General features: G+C 44.3%; 1 protein-coding gene across 1 annotated transcript in view; it reads left to right on the top strand.

The window, feature by feature from the left end:
- Positions 1-4,006: 4,006 nt before the first annotated feature.
- Positions 4,007-21,377, top strand: part of LOC131198193 (protein NYNRIN-like) — a 30,042-nt gene continuing 12,671 nt past the window's right edge. Inside the window, exons 1-2 of the mRNA XM_058182692.1 lie at positions 4,007-4,144; positions 6,642-6,809. Of these exons, the coding sequence (XP_058038675.1) occupies positions 4,007-4,144; positions 6,642-6,809 (306 nt within the window). The remainder of the gene's footprint in view (positions 4,145-6,641; positions 6,810-21,377) is intronic.

Here is a 21,377-nt window from a genome sequence, read left to right as displayed (position 1 = left end):
ATCAAGCAACGAATCACCGAACACCTAGAAGCAAACAAAGTAATAACCAAAAGCCAACATGGGTTTGTCAAAAACAGATCATGCCAGACTAATCTTATCGCATTCTTTGACAAAATGACAAAATTAGTAGACCAGAGGAATGCTGTCGATATAATTTACTTGGACTTCAGTACAGCATTTGATAAAGTAGACCATAACCTACTACTAGATAAAATAGAACAATTTGGGTTAGACAGCATCACCACCAGACGGATTCGTAACTGGCTGACCAACCACACTCAACATGTAGTCCTCAATGGAACTACATCCACATGGAGGCAAGTATGCAGTGGAGTACGCCAAGGCTCTGTTTTTGGCCCAGTACTCTTCAACATCTTCATCAATGACTTGGACGAGGGGATAGATGGGGAACTCATCAAATTTGCAGATGACACCAAGCTGGCAGGAACAGCCAACACTCCAGAAGATAGGCTCAAGATACAGAAAGATATTGACAGACTTGAACATTGGGCACTATCTAACAAAATGAAATTCAACAGTGAAAAAAGTAAGGTTCTACATTTAGGCCAAAAAAACAAAATGCACAGGTATCGGATATGTGGTACCTTGCTCAATAGTAGTAACTGTGAGAGGGATCTCAGAGTCCTAGTGGACAACCATTTAGATATGAGCCATTTAGATATGAGCCAGCAGTGTGCAACAACTGCCAAAAAAGCCAACACAGTTCTGGGCTGCATAAACAGAGGGATAGAATCAAGATCACGTGAAGTGTTAATACCACTTATAATGCCTTGGTTAGGCCACACTTGGAATATTGCATTCAGTTTTGGTCGCCATGATGTAAAAAGGATGTTGTGCAGAGAAGAGCAACAAAGATGATCAGGGGACTGGAGGCTAAAACATATGAAGAACGGTTGCAGGAACTCGGTATGCTTAGTTTAATGAAAAGAAGGACTAGGGGAGACATGATAGCAGTGTTCCAATATCTCAGGGGTTGCCACAAAGAAGAGGGAGTCAAACTATTCTCCAATGCACCTGAGGCTAGAACAAAAAGCAATGGGTGGAAACTAATCAAGGAGAGAAGCAACCTAGAACTAAGGAGAAATTTCCTGACAGTTAGAACAATTAATCAGTGGAACAACTTGCCTGCAGAAGTTGTAAATGCTCCAACACTGCAATTTTTTAAGAAAAATCCCCTGGGCAGGGGATTGGACTAGAAGACCTCCAAGGTCCCTTCCAACTCTGATATTATTATTATAAAGTGCAACATCAACATCATCTCATGCTACTGATCTCGCATGATCTCGCATGATCTCATGGTACATTAGGCCTGTGTTCTCTACAAATGCACTGAAATCCTGAAGCAACAAAGTAGGCAAAGAAACAGAGAGGAGATCTTCACAAGGTAATTAAGTCTCCACAGCCAGAGTGTCTGTGAAGACCTGGATGGGGAGGCGGGGGGAGTAAACAGGTAGGGTAAACGTTGTAGAGCCTCTGCAGTCCATAAGGGCAACAACTGCCATAGTGCTACAACATTCGTAATTTTGGGACTTGTTTGTAAATGCTAGGGGGTTCTTAGCAATAGCAATAGCACTTAGACTTATATACTTATATACTTATAGACATATAGACTTATAAATCCAATATGGCATCACCGAAGGCTGCCTCAGTGAAATGCTCTCTAATGGTATCTTTATTTTTAATTATTCTCTGTGACTTACGATGGATTTCTTACTCACGAGACCATCTGCTAAAAATTAAGCAACGTTTCTTTAAGGAGCAGCTTTCTGTGATCTCACCCCCCTCACCCTGTCTTTACAAATGTGGAGGAGATTCTAACACAGGAAGAAGCAATTTCCCCAGAGCCATGGATTACCAAAAAAAAATATCAAATGCCGGAAATGGAGAAAGAGAGGTAAAAGGGCAGGAATTCTAATCAAGCTAACAAATAGGAGAAATAAAACTCCTCTGCCTTCAATTTTCCTAAACAACATACATTCACTTGCTAATAAGATGGATTAGATACTCCTTTTAAAAGAGACGATTCTGATTTTTACAATTCCTATGCTTCTCTGAAATTTAGTTAAATGACTCAATTGAAGATAGCAGCCTGCATATCCCAGGGTTTTATTTATTTATTTATTTATTTATTTATTTATTGATCAAATTTATATATCGCCCTATCTCCCGAAGGACTCAGGGCGGTGTACAGGCATTTAAAAAACATATAAATACAATATAAAACAATTAAAAAACTTATTCTAAAAAAGCCCGTTAATTTAGAATTAAAAATATAAAATAAAACCCAATTTAAAACCAGTAATTTAAAATCTAGCTCAGTCCTGCACAGTTAAATAAATATGTTTTAAGCCTGCGGCGGAAGGTCCGGAGGTCCGAAAGCTGACGAAGTCCGGGGGGTAGTTCATTCCAGAGGGTGGGAGCCCCCACAGAGAAGGCCCTTCCCCTGGGTGTCGCCAGACGACATTGCCGCGCTGACGGCACCCTGAGGAGACCCTCTCTGTGAGAGCGCACGGGTCGGTGGGAGATATTCGGTAGCAGTAGGCGGTCCCGTAAGTAACCCGGCCCAATGCCATGGAGCGCTTTAAAGGTGGTCACCAGCACCTTGAAGCGCACCCGGAAAGCCACAGGTAGCCAGTGCAGTCTGCGCAGGATGGGTGTTATACGGGAGCCACGAGGGGCTCCAGCTATCAGCCGCATTCTGAACTAACTGCAGCCTCTGGATGCCCTTCAAGGGGAGCCCCATGTAGAGAGCATTGCAGTAATCCAGGCGAGACGTCACGAGTGCGTGAGTGACCGTGCATAGGGCATCCCGGTCCAGAAAGGGGCGCAACTGGCGTACCAGGCGAACCTGGTAGAACGCTCTCCTGGAGACGGCCGTCAAATGATCTTCTAAAGACAGCCGTTCATCCAGGAGGACGCCTAAGTTGCGGACCCTTTCCATCGGGGCCAATGACTCGCCACCGATGGTCAGCCGCGGATTTAGCTGACTGTACCGGGATGCCGGCATCCACAGCCACTCTGTCTTGGAGGGATTGAGCTTGAGCCTATTTCTCCCCATCCAGACCCGTACGGCCTCCAGGCACCGGGACAGCACTTCGAGAGCTTCGTTGGGGTGTTCCGGTGTAGAAAAGTACAGCTGGGTGTCATCCGCATACAGCTGGTACTTCACACCGATGAAGTGTTTCAGATTCAATGATCAGACAGAATTGCAGAAACATCTGATAAAAAGAAGTGAGGAGGCTTATGCTTATATATCAACAACAGCTGGTTTCAGGATATAATATACAAATTCTGTTATTAAAGCCTAGAGACATTAATTATCAACTGCAAACCATACTATTCGCCTCATGAATTTTCCACATTTCTTCTAATTGTTGTTTATGTCCCACCACAAGCCTGGGTAAACAAAGCATTATAAATTCTAGCTGACAAAATTATGGAGGCTGGAGCCAAATACCCCGATTCACTGGCCATTATTTTGGGAGATCTAAACAAGACAAACTTAAGGAAAGAGCTACCAAAATACTTTCAGCATGTCAATTGTCCCACTAGAGGCAAGAATACTTTAGATAATTGCTACACAACACTAAAAAATGCTTATCAGTCTTTGCCACAAGCAGCTGTAGAACACTCTGATCATTGCATGATTCACCTTGTACCTGCTTACAGGCAAAGACTTAAAATGGGTGTTGGTCCTACCTGATACCCCCCTTTTCAGCAAGAACGAGAGACTCCAGGCATGGGGTATCACTCTGTCTTCTGGGTCTATAGACTGAGTTCAAACTGTAGAGATGCCCCCTCTTGATGATGCTTCCAGTTTCAACAATGTACCATGAGAGATCCATATGCTGCACCTGTAACGACACTCCATGAACACCCCCTGATCAGACCCCTGTGTTCAAAGGGTGGGGCTGGGGCTGCCAAACTCACCAACCCCCAACCGCCTCTTCTGAGACCCAAGCTTCGATATGGTAATGTCGGAAGAATGATGATGGAGTCGCTCACCATTCTGCAGCTCTATTCCACAGATACACCAGTGTCCCCAGTCGCAGGTGTGACCGCACTTCTCGTAGAATGTGGTAACCACCCTGGGTCATGGCAAAGACTGAGCATCGAAGCTCTGGCAACTACAACTCTAATCCAGCTGCCCCGTCTAAAGGGAAAACTCCCTCCCATGGTTGACAGGGAAAAAAAAAGACACAAAGAGGCCCTTTGTATGTTGAACCCGTGTCCTCTTGATGAAATTCTTCCTGACCCGGTTTACCCCAAGTGTCTGTCAGTCCTCCTCTCTGGCAGACGATGGATAACGGTAAAAAATGGTAGAACCATTCCTGTGCCCAATGAAACCAGGAGGTGAGAGTGAACTTAAAGTCCAGGTCTAGACGTAAAAACACTCCTCCATCTGAGTGAAGAACACCTAAGTCCACTCTCACAAAGAGAGTGGCCAGCTGTGATATCTGTCTGGTTGCATCTTTACTCTAAGAGCTGAGGTGAACCATCCTAGCGGCTCGAAACCAAAACGAAAAGACTGTAGAGAGAGTTGAAAACCCACCCATCCTGGCATCCCAGTTTGTATAGCAGTGACCCACTACCAGTCTCAATTAGTGGCCCTCCAGAGAAGCTCCTGACCTCCTGAAGTAGTGTCACTACTTCTCTATCCCCACATCCTAACACTCTGCAATACTGCTATGTGCTGACTAGTATTGCTGGATCTCATCCTATTTTCCAGCTGCTTGTCCACTCGATGAGTAGTGAAACCGCTATCCTTATCGGCTGGATATCTTTGGATTAGTTCCATAACTAAACACCTTGCAAGAAGCAACACAATGGATGTCGTGAACGGATGTCTGGCTGTCTGCAAAGGTCGGAGCACACCGAAGGAGAGGTTCTGCCCCTTCAACAGTCCTCACACAAGTGCCACTCAGTCAAGAATAGCACCCCCGGATTTCCAGATGGCCACAAAACCCCCTGGTCAAGGGATACCCTGTCAGACTGAAATCTCTGCGGAAGCCAACCGACACCTCACCCATCCAACGACGTCCAAGTGCCAGGACCAAAAAGGCCTACTCTTCCCAGATCTGTAGAATCTGCTGAAGACCCCCGGTAAGAAAGCCAGAGCAAAAAGTGGACAGTAGACCCTGGGCCACTGAGAACGAAATATGTCGACCCTTGCTGCCCCCTGAATTGGATACCATGGAAAACAACGGATTATCCGTCCAGATGCTGACAACGTGGAGAGGTCCATGGGCGGTCTACCAAACCAAATCACAGTCACTTCAAACTACTCTTGAAGCAGGTGCCACGCAAAGCGTTCTAAGGGCTCTACTCAACCACTCTGCCCTCATATAGTTCGTCCTGCTTCTGCTCCGCCCTGATGGATCCCATTTGCATTCAACCAGACAACCAAGGATCCTGCCACTAGTGTCTAAGAACGTGTTTCCCCATCAGTTGACATGGTCTTGATTGCATGTGAGTCAGTCATGGGGAAGCACATGGTAGACCTGGAGACTCTCTGAAATTCCACAGTGCCAAGCTGACCTCCTCAGCTCCCGCTAGCGCTACTCATGCCTGCCTGTACCTACAATCAAGTCTCCTGGTCACAGATCCAGACAATGGGCCTCCCAACTGACTAAACTGTCCTTCTGTGCTATCACTATTCACTCCTGGACAATAAGTAACATCCCTACATAATGCGCCTGTAAGTGCACCAGCAGGTAGTCCTTAAGATGTCCCCCCACCAGGACCCCAACTCTGGCATGGTGAGTGTCCCAACCTTCATCTGAATGGGCGCCTGAACCTTGCCAAGACCATGCATGAACCAGCTCCAGGCACAACCCCTATACCAGAGATCATTGTGCCTAACAGTGACGACAGTACCTCTAATGAATCGTACTGGCCCACCGAACCTCACGCATCAAACTCGTGATACTGAGCCATTTTTTCTGTGAACAGGAGTCCCAGACTGGATCTGTAAAGACACTGTGGATAGCGCCTCCTGCACCTCATATCCTCCTGCCAATTAGTTACCATAAGGTCCCCTGGCCCTGACCATAGTTGTGATGAAGCTAGCCCCAAGCTCCATGGAGGCAGCATCAGCCGTAACTACTGTATCCTGTAGAACTAAACTGGACAGGGGCCCTGGGAATCCCTCTGCTTCTGAATCATCTCTATCAATGATAGAAGAGCTGACATGTTCCAGTTTCTCTCTGCAGAGGTCCCCTTGGGCTTCTGTGGCTGTCTCAGGTGCCTTACTTGAACAATCCGATGAGTGGATTGCTTCCAAAGCTGTTGTAGGTGTTGTTCCGCCCTCTGTAGGCTCATAAATGACGCTAAGCACTGGATCCCTGCCCTGTGCTTTACCTTCACCCTACCACGCGATGTCTCATGACCACGGCCCTCTGAGCTCTGGCCATAAGCAAACTGTCCATAACCTGGGGTCCCTGGTCCAGCCCCATTAAAAAGGGCTCCAAACCCTCAACACACATTCCACTCTGCTCTGCCGCATGAAAGGAAATCCGCTTTGAGGCCAAATACCCTTCAAGCCTTGCTGGCAGAACTGGCCACAATCAAACCCCTCATAATTGCCAATCAAGCCTCATTGTCCGAGCCTTCCACCTCAGGCTATTCCGAATGTCAAGCAAGCCCTGAAACCAGAACCAGCCGCCTCTCGCAGACTGGCTGCCCTCAGGCCATTCAGAAATCCACCCAGTCCTGCTGTCGAAACCAGCCACCAGCAGGCCATTCAGATTGTCAATCAGGCATTGTCGCCAGAACCTGTTGCCATCCAGGTATTGATAACTGTCCATCCAGTCTTGCTGCCTTAATCAACTGCAATTAGACTATGTCAAAATGTAGATCCTGTCTCCATCAGGCTATTCAGACCTGAAACCAAGCCCCACTGCCAGGACCGGCCACTACCAGCCTCTTTGTAAAAATAGATTCAGCCCAGCTACCAAGGCTAGTCGAAACAGGCTATCCAAAAGTAGTGCCAGTCTTGCTGCGCGCTCAGGCTATTCAAGAAGATAACCGAGCCCTGCTTCCCCAACCTGCCACAAACAGGCCATTCAGAAATAAAGAAGCCATGTTGCTCACCTAAGCTATTCCTGAATGTAACAAGTCATGTCGTTCACGTAGGCTATTCAGGAACGTAAATAAGCCATTTCGACAGAACTGGCGCAATCCAGTTAATCAGAACAAATCAAGCCTTGTGCGCACATGAGCAAGCCAGGAATGTAACCAAACCCTGATGCCAGTGCAGCCTATTACACGCTCAGTGTTGTGTCTTGCCCGCCCTCAGAGCAGCCGGGGCCTTCTTACCTGCTCCCGCACACTGAGGAATGTATGCCTCCCGGTCCCAGTCCTGGCTCCATGCCCACACAAACTGCAGAAGGAGAATCTCCCTGCCCCAGCCCTGACTCCATGCCCAGGCAAACGGAGCAGCTAGACCCCTCCCCCTCCTCCACAGCAGGTGAGCCTGAGGAGGGTTTATTACCAACAGCTGATTGGTGTGACCCTCGCATCAGAAGATTGGAGAGGCAGAGGCTACAGAGGGAAGGGAGGGGCAGGCCTTAATGAGTGCTGAGTCATGGAGCCACACCCCATGGCCTATATAAAGGATCTACTTTCTGGCAGTCTCTGAGTCAGGCAAAAGTCAAACTTATCTTGCTGAAGTCACTTACTGGTCTCCTGCCTGCTCTGAGGACTTTGCTAGGACTTTGGGCAGAGCTGCAGAGGCACGCCTGATTCGGATTTCCCGGACCCAGCCGTCAGCGGAGGAGTGGGACACGACACTCAGGTTATTCAGGAATGTATCCAAGCCATGCTGCCGGGCTTGGCCACAATCAGGCTAGTCATAATATTGCAGTCTTGCTGCACCCTTAGACTATCCAGGGATGTAAAGAAGCCCTGCTGTCATGACTGGTCGCCATCAGCTATTTAGAAAAAATGCAGCCCTGTTGCACCCTCAGGCTATTCAGGATTGTAAACAAGCCATGCTGCTGGGTCTGGCCACAATCAGGCTACTCAGAATAAATGCAACCTTGCTGAGCACTTAGGATAATCAGAAATGTAAATCAGCTATGCTTCCAGAATCGGCTGCAAACAGGCTATTCCATCTCACTTAATGACCATCTGAACATTCCTTATCACCTCAGAGGCCAAAGCAGACTCAGGTCCAGGACCTTTCACACTGCCAGCTCAGGACTTCATGCTGTACTGGAGGGCCGAGAACCGAACCCTATGACAGCTTTCCATTCCTGTTTCATTTCATTTCATTTCATTTCATGTCATGTCATTTCATTTCTTTTCATTTCAATATTTCATTTCAATATTGCCCTGCCCTGCCCTGCCCTGCCCTGCCCTGCCTTGCCTTGCCTTGCCATTCATTGCATTATCTTGTATTTCATTGCATTGCATTGCAATTCATTGCATTGCCTTGGCTTCCATTTCATTTCATTGCATTGCATTGCCTTGAATTTCATTTCATTTCATTACAATTCAATTCAATTCATCTTATTTCCTTATTTCATTTCATCTTTTCAATCCCCACAAAAAGCCTCATCTATCTGGCTCCAAAACGAAACAAAACAATTTTTTTCTTTCTCTTTCCTTACTGTTCACAGGCTCCATGCTGCCAATTGCCACCCTCCTCCGGTAATCATGATCCCCGTAAGAGTCCAACTGCAGGCTGAAGCCTCTATAAACAGCCTCCAGACTTCCTTCCCCTTGTGCCTCTTTGCCATGTGGAAAAAAATGCCGCTCTACAACTGATAGGTGGCAGCCAACACTCCTGAATACTCCACAACACTGGCAGCCTCAATACAAAGATCAGGGAAGGCTCCTCTATTTAAAAAAAAACAAAACATGGGGAAAGCAAAATTCACCAAAAGGCTCCAATCAACCTGTGAAAATTCCTATACATCACCAAACTCCTAAACTGTCTCAGAAATCCTGCTCACAATCCTCTGCCAAATTGCTATAATAAATTTTAAAAAGAACCCCCGAAAATATTGTATGCGACCCGTCCATTAACACCACACTTCGATTCTTACTATGCTACAGAGCTCCTGACTACGACATCGCTCATGCAAATATGTTAACCACACTGCTAACATGGGCTACCTCTTGCCCATATCCTCTCATCTTCCTGGGTGACCTAAATCTACCTCTTATTAACTGGATAACAAATGAATGTACAACTGAACCAATCCATACTACACTATACAACGCCGTTACAGACCTAGGTCTTGAACAACTAGTAACTAACAATACAAGACTCAACAACTGCCTTGACCTCATCTTTTCCAATAACACAAACTCAATTTATGGACTACAAATAAAAGAACTCTTTTCCAACAGTGACCACTGCATGATGGACTTTTGTCTCAATATATGCCCTCACATAAATCATAATAATAATAGTACTCCTAACTACAATTTCAAAAAAGCCAACTATGACCTTATAAACAACGACCTCTCATCTCTTGGCAAAATCTATTCTCAACCTGTATCACTGCCAAAGACCACTATAGAGTTTTCCTACTTGAAATCAGTAGAATCATCAAACTATACGTACCACAAATCACCACCAAAATTAAAAAAAAACAAATTACCCATATCAATAAAAAAGCTTCAATTCAAAAAAAAATCCCTCTGGAGAAGAAACAAAAAGGGTGTTGTGACCCAGGTTCACGGACTCGGACTCCTGGAGGATAATTCAGAAAGTAAGGGAGAGAAACTGGCAAGACCTGCTTCCCTGGGCCCTCTCCCTCCCTGGCACCCACCCAGGAGGAAGAGGAGGTGCTGGCAAGACCTGATTCCCCTGGGCCTTCTTCTGATTTGGCAACGCCCCAAGAACAATCTTGGCTTGATGCAAGACTGCGCAGACGTGACCAGTGCGCGCAGCAGAGGAGGCGTTGGGACAAAGTCAAAGAATGATGAGTCACAGAGTGACACCCACAGGGGCTATAAAGCAAGAGGCAGAACTTCCTGGCTTTTTGTCTTGGACAAAGTAATGAATTTGCATCCTGATTTACTCCCGGTCCAGGGAAAGCCACCTTCGGCACATCGGTCTGGTTCTGCAACGCTTGTGGGAGCAACAACTCAATGCAAAGCTAGAGAAATGCATCTTCTTCCGGACTTCCACAGAATTCCTGGGGCATATCATCTCGCCTGAGGGCATAGCCATGGACCCACGCAAAGTAGAGGCTTTGTGTAGCTGGGAAGCCCCTCGTCGGGTGAAGGATGTTCAGCACCTACTAGGCTTCGCCAACTACTACCGAACCTTCATCCCGGGCTTCGCCACACTGACGGCTCCACTTACCCAGCTCCTCAGGAAGAAGGTCATGTTCCGGTGGGGTCCCCCGCAGCAAGAAGCATTCATAGCCCTCAAGAAAGCCTTTGTCACGGAACCTGTCCTGAGGCATCCTGACCCGCTCCGGCCTTTCGTGGTGGAGATGGACGCGTCCAATGTGGCTCTTGGAGCAGTGCTGCTACAGGCTCCGGCGAATGGCAGCACACTTTTTCCCTGCGCTTACTATTCCCGGAAACTCAATCCTTCTGAGCGCAACTACACCATCTGGGAAAAGGAGTTGCTGGCTATCAAGGCTGCATTTGAGGCTTGGCAACACCATCTGGAGGGGCCCTGACATCAGGTGGAGGTCTGAACGGACCATCGGAATCTCGAGCACCTCACCACAGCTCGGAAGTTGAACCAGCGGCAGATCCGGTGGTCGTTGTTTTTTGCCTGGTTCAACTTCCGCGTGACCTACATTCCCAGCGCTCACAACCGGAGGGCGGACGCCCTGTCCTGCAAGCCGGAGTACCTCTGTGCCAAGGACCCCCTTCCTCCATGGACGGTGCTGCCAGCAGAAGCCTTGGCTGCAGCACGGGAACCGGTGGACTTGCAGGCCCAGGTGCAAGAGGCGCAGTGCCAGGACGCCTGGTCGCAGCAAAGGAGAACGGAGGTGGGCCCCGTGTCTCCTTGGACCTTGGAGGAAGACTTACTCAAGTTTCGGGGGTGATTATACTTGCCCACAGGACCACTCCGAGCCCTCGTCATGACCCAGTGCCATGACAACCCTGCAGCAGGACATTTTGGGTTCTTCAAGACCCTCCACCTGGTGACACGGACCTTTTGGTGGCCCCGAGTGTGGCATGATGTACATGCGTACGTGACATCCTGCGTACTGTGCCAGCAAGCCAAGGCCACCACGGGGGCCCCTCCCGGGCTCCTCCAGCCTTTGCTGACACCCGACAGACCCTGGGGGGCGATCTCCATGGACTTTCTGAGAGACCTGCCGCTGTCCTCTGGGTTCACCACGGTCCTGGTGGTGGTGGACATGCTCACCAAGATGGCACACTTCATCCCATGCCGCAGGCTGCCCACAGCCACCAAAACGGCCCGTCTCTTCCTACAGCACATCTTCCGCCTTCACGGTCTGCCGGACAGGGTGGTTTTGGACCGCGGAGTTCAGTTCACAGCTCGCTTCTGGAAGAACCTGATGGCCGCGTTGGAGGTGCAGGTGTGTCTGTCGTCATTGCACCATCCAGAGACCGACGGAGGTACAGAGAAGGTCATCGGTATCCTGGAACAGTATCTCCGTTGCTTTGTCAACCAGCAGCAGGACAACTGGGCCGATTACCTGTCCCTGGTACCATCCGCGGCTCTTCCCTCTGGCACCACCGGATTCTCCTGTTCCCGAAACGCAGACATTCCTGACGGAATTGCATGCGGTCCAACAGTTGGTTCGTTGGCAGCTGGATCGGGCGAAGGAGGACTACAAACGGTCCGCCGACTGCTCCCGACGGGTGACACCCTCACTGGCGGTCGGCTCTCCACCAAACACCTCCCGTTCGACCAACCGGTAAAGAAGTTGGACCACCGATTCATCGGCCCGTTCCCCATCGAGGCGGTCATCAACCCGGTAGCCTACCGACTGACCCTGCCACGATCCATGCGGGTCCACCCCATCTTTCACAGGTCCCTTCTGGTCCCTGAGGCCACACCGAGTCCCCTTTGGTGCCCAACAGCACCTGTCACTGTCGCCGAGGATGGGTCGGAGGAATACGAAGTCCACAGCATACGAGACTCCCGCTGGCTGAAGGGTCGTTTCCAATATTTGATCACGTGGAAGAGATACGGGACTGATTTCTCCTGGGTAGATGCCTCCGACGTTCATGCCCCTGACCTGATGCAGGCCTTCCATGAGCAGAACCCAGCCCGACCGCATCCCGATCGTCAGCCCCGGGAGAAAGGCCCTGCGGTGAGGGATAGTGTTATGACCCAGGTTCCCGGACTCGGACTCCTGGAGGATGATTCAGAAAGTAAGGGAGAGGAACTGGCAAGACCTGCTTCCCCTGGGCCCTCTCCCTCCCTGACACCCACCCAGGAGGAAGAGGAGGTGCTGGCAAGGCCTGATTCCCCGGGCCTTCTTCTGATTTGGCAACGCCCCAAGAACAATCTTGGCTTGATGCAAGACTGCACAGACGTGACTGGCACGTGCAGCAGAGGAGGCGTTGGGACAAAGTCAAAGAATAATGAGTCACGGAGTGACACCCACAGGGGCTATAAAGCAAGAGGCAGAACTTCCTGGCTTTTTGTCTTGGACAAAGTAATGAATTTGCGCGGGCAAACTGTATCATGGATAGAAGAATCTGTGAGTGAATCGTGCTTTATCTATAATTTTCTGATTATCTCCAGGGATTTTGGCAGGCGTGTGGGGAGACATCTCTGTGCCAGAAGGAATTCAGCCAAATGTAAATAAATTGGAAAAAGGCCTTTGACTGACTCTTTGTTGGGAGTATTGGGGGAGGGAAACAGAACAAAGGGCTATGTAGCAAACTTCAAAAACTGCTACAGAAATATTTGCAACCAAATAAAAACTGAATGTACCGTTTACCACACCAAGCAAGAAGAAATCTGCGCACAAATTCCAATCGTGCTTTTTATAATTTACATTACATTTTTAAATTACAAGGGTGTAATAATGTATTTTCTTTTTGTTTGTTTGTTGCAAAAAAAAGTAATAAAAAAAATAATAATAATTTTGTGAACAATAAACTTAAAGAATCAAGATCCATCCCACCACTAAAAGAATCTAACGACAAAGAATGTAACGATGAAACAGTTAAAGCAAACCTCTTTAACACATTCTTTGGCTCAATCTTTGTTAACAGTGATGGCACATATCCGACATTCCCCAATCGTACCAACAGTGAGTACAACGACTTAACACATATAGACTTCACAGAAGATAATGTTGAAAAAGCTCTTCGCAAACTGAAACTATCTTTATCTATTGGGCCTGATGGACTTTGTGCATACTTCTTAAAAAAAACTTTCAATTAATATAGCTGAACCCCTAAGCATAATCTTTGATAAAGCTTTCACGACTAGTTCACTTCCCAAACTTTGGTCTCTAGCCACAGTCATCCCTATCTTCAAAAAAAAAAGATCCCAGCCTAGTTGAAAATTACAGACCAATCTCTCTATGCTGCATCACCTGCAAAGTAATGGAATCCATCATCAACCAATCCATTACCCTCCACCTAGAAACAAACAACCTACTCTCTAATAAACAATTTGGTTTCAGAAAAAAATTATCATGTAACTTACAACTTCTCCATTGCAAAAACATATGGACTACAAATCTTGATCAAGGCAAATCAATAGATGCAATCTACATAGACTTCTGCAAAGCTTTTGACTCAGTAGTACATGATAAACGTCTCCTAAAACAAAATCCTAGGGCATTTCAGGACACCTCCACAATTGGATAACTGTGTTGGCCCCCATCCTCACCCATATCTTCAATAAATCACTAGAGATGTGCTATGTTCCTTCTTGCTTCAAATGCTCTACTATCATCCCAGTGCCGAAGAAGCCCACCATCAAGGAACTGAATGACTACAGACCAGTTGCTCTAACAGCTGTAGTCATGAAAACATTTGAAAGGCTAGTGCTGTCCCACTTGAAAACCATCACGGATCTGCTGTTAGACCCCTTGCAATTTGCCTACCAAGCAAATAGATCAACAGATGATGCTGTTAATATGGCTCTGCACTCCATCCTACAACATTTTGAATCCCCAAAGCCTACACAAGGGTCCTCTTTGTAGACTTTAGCTCAGCATTCAACACTATCATTCCAAACACTCTTCTATGTAAGCTAAACCAGCTACAGGTATCTGAACACACTTGTAAGTGGATTACAAGCTTCCTAACAAAAAGGAATCAAATCAGATACCTGTACAATTAGCATAGGGGCCCCACAAGGTTGTGTGCTCTCCCCACTTCTCTTCTTTCTGTATACCAATGACTGCATCTCTAATGATCCACCTGTTAAAATACTGAAGTTTGCAGATGACACAACAGTGATCGGACTCATTTGAGACAATGATGAATCCGCATACAGATGGGAGGTTGAACAACTAGCCTCATGGTGTAACCGGAACAATCTGGAACTGAACACACTCAATACCATAGAAATGGTGTAGACTTTAGGAGAAACCCTTCCATACTTCCACCTCTCACAATACTAGACAACAAAGTATCAACAGTAGAAACCTTCAAATTTCTAGGTTCTACCATATCGCAAGATCTAAAATGGACAACTAACATCAAAAACTTCATCAAGAAAGCACAAAAAGAATGTTCTTTCTGCACCAACTCAGAAAGCTAAAACTGCCCAAGGAGCTGCTGATCCAGTTCTGCAGAGGAATTATTGAGTCTGTCATCTAATAATAATAATATCAGAGTTGGAAGGGACCTTGGGGGTCTTCTAGTCCAACCCCCTACCCAGGCAGGAAACCCTACACCATTTCAGACAAATGGCGATCCAACATTTTCTTTAAAATTTCCAATATTGGAGCATTTACAACTTCTGTAGGCAAATTGTTCCACTGATTAATTGTTCTAACTGTCAGGAAATTTCTCCTTAGTTCTAGATTGCTTCTCTCCTTGATTAGTTTCCACCCATTGCTTCTTGTTCTACCCTCAGGTGCTTTGGAGAATAGTTTGACTCCCTCTTCTTTGTGGCAGCCCCTGAGATATTGGAACACTGCTATCATGTTTCCCCTAGTTCTTCTTTTCATTAAACTAGACATATCCAGTTCCTGCAACCATTCTTCATATGTTTTAGCTTCCAGTCCCTAATCATCTTTGTTGTCTTCTTTGCACTCTTTCTAGAATCTTAACATCCTTTTTACATCGTGGCGACCAAAACTGAATGCAATATTCCAAGTGTGGCCTTACCAAGGCATTAAAAAGTGGTATTAACACTTCATGTGATCTTGATTCTATCCCTCTGTTTATGCAGCCCAGAATTGTGTTGGCTGTGCATTTTGGTTTTTTTGGCCTAAATGTAGAACCTTACTTTTTTTACTGTTGAATTTCATTTTGTTAGATAGTGCCCAATGTTCAAGTCTGTCAATATCTTTCTGTATCTTGAGCCTATCTTCTGGAGTGTTGGTTATTCCTGCCAGCTTGGTGTCATCTGCAAATTTGATGAGTTCCCCATCTATCCCCTCGTCCAAGTCATTGATGAAGATGTTGAAGAGTATTGGGCCTAAAACAGAGCCTTGGGGTACTCCACTGCAAACTTCCCTCCATGTGGATGTAGTTCCATTGAGGACTACACGTTGAGTGTGGTTGGTCAGCCAGTTACGAATCCATCTGGTGGTGGTGCTGTCTAACCCACATTGTTCTACTTTATCTGGTAGTAGGTTATGGTCTACTTTATCAAATGCTGTACTGAAGTCCAAGTAAATTATATCGACAGCATTCCTCTGGTCCACTAATTTTGTCACTTTGTCAAAGAATTCAATGAGATTAGTCTGGCATGATCTGTTTTTGACAAACCCATGTTGGCTTTTGGTTATTATTTTGTTTGCTTCTAGGTTTTCGGTGATTTGTTGCTTAATTATCTTTTCTAGAATCTTCCCTGGTATTGAGGTTAGGCTGATAGATCTGTAGTTTCCTGGATCTGTTTTTTTCCCTTTTTTGAAGATGGGAATTACATCAGCTCTTTTCCAGTCCTCTGGCAGTTCCCCTGTGCTCCAGGATCTTTAAAAGATATAGTTTAGTGGTTCTGAGATTTCGTCTGCCAGTTCCTTCAGAACCCTGGGGTGTAATCCATCTGGTCCTGGTGATTTGAACTCGTCTAGGGTAGACAGATGTTCACTTACCATTTTTTCCCCTATTTTAACTTGTGTTCCTAATCTGTTTTTTTGTGGTGCTGTTTTTGATAGGTTGGATTGTTTTTTCCTTTTGTGTAAAGACAGATGCAAAAAATGAGTTAAGTAGATCTGCTTTCTTCCTGCTGCTTGTCACCTTCTTGCCACTTTCTCCCAGCAATGGGCCAATTGTTTCCTTGATTTTTTTCTTGTTTTTAACACGTTGGAAGAAGCTTTTTTTACTTTTGTCGCTAGCCTTTATTCATTGTGAGCCTTAGCTTTCCTCACTTCATCTTTACAGGCTCGGGCTATTTGCTGATATTCTGCTTTATTTATTTGCCCCTCTTTCCACTTTTTATATGTGTCCTTTTTGTCTTTCAATTTGTCACATAGTTCTTTATGCATCCATGCTGGTTTCTTTTGAGATCTATTATTTTTCTTCCCCATTGGCATTGTGCTAGACTGGGCTTTTATAATCTCACTTTTCAAAATTTCCCAAGCTTCTTGAGTTATTTTCCCCTTGAAGATTCTCATCCATGGAATCCTTCTCAAGCTCTCTCTGAGTTTATTGAAATTAGTCTCTTGAAGTCCAAGACTCTAGTTTGACTTTGTTCTACTACTTGTGTTTGCATAATGTTGAATTCCAATATTGCGTGATCACTTGCCCCCAAGATTCCTATAGCTTCAACACTTTCTATCATTTCATCTCTGTTAGTGAGAATTAAGTCCAATATGGCTGATCCCCTTGTTCCCTTCTCTACTTTTTGGGAAACAAAGTTGTCTGCTAGGTTTGTTAGGAACCACTTGGTGCAGAGTTTGTCTCCCAGTTGATGTGAGGGCAGTTAAAATCCCCCATTACTACTGTAATGTGCTTCCTACATACCTTAGTTAGCTAACTAGCAAAAAGTTCATCTACTTCCTCTGTTTGCTGATAATCTTATCCACACCGACATCTATGTTACATGCACTGATAACCCTATTAATTTTGGATTGCTGGGGACAGAAATGTTCTATATCAATTAACTCTCTATCCCCATTCTTTAGTTTAAATGTTGCTCCAGAAAATCTATGAATTTAATGACTCAGACCCTTTCTTTGATGGATGCCAACCATCTCTTTTGTACAGTATTACATTGGACCAGCTGCAGACTTCGTGACTAATAAAACCAAAGCCTTCCCTTTTACACCACTCCTTTAGCCACACATTAAACTCCATTATATGCTTGCCTTTACCTTTTTGTTCCTTATATACTGGTAAAACCTCTGAAAAGATAAGCCTACAACCTATACTACTAAGTTCATACCCCAAGCTCTGGAAATCATTGTGCACAGAAAGTGCATCCTTTTGGGACAGATCATTTATGCCAAGATGTATAATAGTATCAACATCACAATCCTTGCTGGCATTCTGGACTATCTTAAGAATACGCCTCTTGTCTCTGCTGGCAGTAGCACCTGGCAGACACCTGACCTCTTTCAAAACCTCCATATCCTTTCCTAAATTTACATCCCTTACAATTGAGTCCCCAATCAGAAGGTGGCTTCTCTTTTTGGATACTGTGCTCTTCTTGTGTGACAGATGTGTAATACCTGATTCACACTTTCCCCTTTCCAAAGTAAGTTCTTCATCTTGGACCATGATCCCCTGCTTGTTTGAGTTATCAGTATCATAACTACCTTGACCTGTCACTTTAGTGTCCCTATTAAGGTCAGCAAGGGCACTATATCTGTTGTACTGGGACACTGCAAAAGCTTTGTGTTTATGATTCACAACTCTCAGCCTGCCAGATCCCACGCTTGTCCATACTGCCCTTCTCCTGCAGGATCTTTGTGGGAGAGGGGACTGATGGATGGCAGCTCAATAGAGTAGAATGGCTGAATTGGGCACCTAATTTCTGCTTGGAGAGCACATATTTGAGATTCTAGGTAGGTAATCTGTCCATGTAGACTACTAATTTGTTTACAAAGAGGACAGTACCCAAATTTGAAAAGAGTATTGCAAAAGACAGCTGCAAAACAAATCTGCACCTCTATAACTGTCTGGATTGGTTCTGCTACCCAACAAGACAGACAAAGACTTCATAGGATAATTAGAACTGCAGAAAAAACAATTGCTACCAACCTGCCTTCCATTGAGGATCTGTATACTGCACCAGTCAAAAAGAGGGCTGTGAAAATATTTACAGACACCTCACATCTTGGACATAACCTGTTTCAACTCCTACCATCAAAACGACGCTATAGAGCATTACACAGCAGAACAACTAGACACAAGAACAGTTTCTTCCCAAACACCATCACTCTCCTAAACAAATAATTCCCTCAATACTGTCAAACTATTTACTAAGTCTGCACTACTATTAATCTTCTCATCATTCCCATCACACATCTCCTTCCACTTATGACTGTATGATTGTAACTTAGTTGCTTGTATTCTTACAATTTATATTGATATTGTTTCCTGATTACTTATTTGTGACCTATAACTATCATTAAGTGTTGTACCTTATGATTCTTGATGAATGTATCTTTTCTTTTATGTACATTGAGAGCATATGCACCATGACAAATTCTTGTGTGTCCAATCACACTTGTCCAATAAAAAATTCTATTCTATTCTATTCTATTCTATTCTATTCTATTCTATTCTATTCTAATTCTAATTCTAATTCTAATTCTATTCTATTCCACTTTACAGTGCTTTACAGCGCTCTCTAAGCGGTTTACAGAGTCAACATATTGCCCCCAACAATTTGGGTCCTCATTTTAGCCACCTCGGAAGGACAGAAGGCTGTCCTTGAGCCTGGTGAGATTTGAACTGCCAAATTACAATCAGCCGGCAGTCAGCAGAAGTAGTCTGATATACTGCATTCTAACCACTGCGCCACTGTGGCTTATCACATCTTTGAACATTCACTAAGGGAACGCTCATAACCTGGGGAATACTTGTAATTCCTTCAAAAAAGATCTCAAATACTATTTAACCAGTGAGTTAGCCAAAAAATAATAAAATTACAGATAGGAAAATATAATGGATGAAACTGCATTTTAGCACTTGAGTCCCTGATTATGAAATCCTTTGTTCTCCCTTCTCTTGTCCCATATATCTTTGCATGAATTTAAAGACTTGGGAAGAGCAAAGATTAGGAGAGAAATGGCTGAAATGGAAGCTTACAAGTGTTATAAATAGTGCATGTTTGTATTTGAAACTACCTGAAACAATAACTTGAAAACAGAAAAGAAGTTTATTCACATATTTGCAAACATGGGTGCACTGAAGGTGAACACAGAACAAAGCATTCATCAGCTTTTATCCGCTTACACAAGTATATTTCCCCCTCCCCTTTTTGACACAGCATCCTATTTAATTCTCCTAAAAGCCCCCTCCTAAAAGGTTATTTGTTCAAATAACTTTAACAAGTTCACCATAACCTTTTCCTTGTTAGCATAAGCTCTATTATTATTTTTGTACTTCCTCTTCTTGTGGTTTCTGCTGGGATTCATGCTCGCTAGGCTTGTGGTTTCAGACAGCTGATTCTTAACTGTTAGCTGCTACATACAGATAATTTTGAAACAGCTTATAATTGTACCATTTGATATATCAAGCATTTATCTTTTTAGAAACAATAGAACTCAATTTTCCTATAAATGATAATTTTTTTAAATGATCATTTTCCTTATATATAACACAAGTCATCAGAGGGAAGTAGGGGACCAATGCCTCCCAATGCTCACCAAAGTTACCTCTAATTATACTAAGCATTATTAAATTAAATTTTACTCTAAATAATGTATGATTAAAGGTTCTTCCTCTTGGTTATATTAATGTAGGTTCTTCTATCCTTTGATTGGCAAAAAAAAAAAAAAGGCCAAAGTAAAATGAATTGCTCCAAGAGAACCAGTTTAGAGACAAATGCAAATCACTTCCAAAATCTTGCCAAGAAAACTTCAGGAACTAATTCAATGAGTCACTAGCAGACAAAAACTGACTTGAAGCAGCAAAATGAAACAAAACAAAACAAAAACAAAAATTTGAAGAATGGCTTAGACAGCCTGTTGAGTGAAGGGACAACCACAGGTGTTTAATAGTCTTTCCCTTTCCCTCAATGATTGATAGCAATGATCTGTTCTAAGCCTGGGTATTTAAATGGAAAAGTATTTGAAAAATATATATATGAAAAATACGTATCTCTAAAGTTCCTACAAAATTATATACAGATAGTCCTAGACCTACAATCACAATTCAGCCTAAAATTTCTGTTATTGAGACATTTGTTATGTGAGTTTTGCCCTATTCTATAACCTCTCTTATCACATTTGTTAAGTGAATCACTGTAGTTGTTAAGTAAGTAATATGATTGTTAAGTGAATCTGGCTTCCTCATTGACTTTGCTTGTCAGAAGGTCACAAATGTGATCATGTGACCTCAGGACACTGCAGCCATCATAAATATGAGTCAGTTGCTAAGTATCTGAATTTCAATTACATGATCATGGGGATGCTGCAACGGTCATAAGTATGAAAAACAATCATGCCACTTTTTCCAATGCCATTGTAATTTTGAACGGTCACTAAATGAACTGTTGTAAGTTGAGGACTAATGCAGATCTCTAGTCCTTTTCACTTTGTTATATTCATGAGTTCAAGCCTGAGTTATGAAAGTCAGCTGGGTGACTTTGAGCCAGGCCCTCTCTCTCAACCCAATGAGCCTTACAAAATTGTTGTTGAGGGAAATAGGAGGAGGAAGGCATACTGGATACGTTCCCTATCTTGAGTTATTTGTAAAAATAATAAAGGAAAATAGGATAGGATAGGATAGGATAGGATAGGATAGGATAGGATAGGATAGGATAGGATAGGACAGGATAACTTTATTGTCACTTTGAATATAAACTAATCAGCATACATTAAAATGAATTTTTGTTGCATACAGCTCTCAAAGGGTTACCACCTCCAATATACACTACATAAACATGACTAAACAAACAAAAAACAAACAAACAAATATGCACATGACCACAAGTATGACACAGAGAAACAACACAATCTAGTTCGGATGTATACATGTACATGGTAAGAAAAATGAACCAGACGGATGGCATAAGGAACAAAGCTGTTTCAGAATTTGGTAGTCCTGCTGGAAATACTTTGAAACCTGCTCCCAGAAACAGATCATAAAGTGAG

The sequence above is a fragment of the Ahaetulla prasina genome, chromosome 4, assembly GCF_028640845.1.
Source record: "Ahaetulla prasina isolate Xishuangbanna chromosome 4, ASM2864084v1, whole genome shotgun sequence".
NCBI classification, from domain to species: Eukaryota; Metazoa; Chordata; class Lepidosauria; order Squamata; family Colubridae; genus Ahaetulla; species Ahaetulla prasina.
Note: the sequence above shows the minus strand (reverse complement) of the source record. Positions and strands in the feature narration are given on the sequence as shown.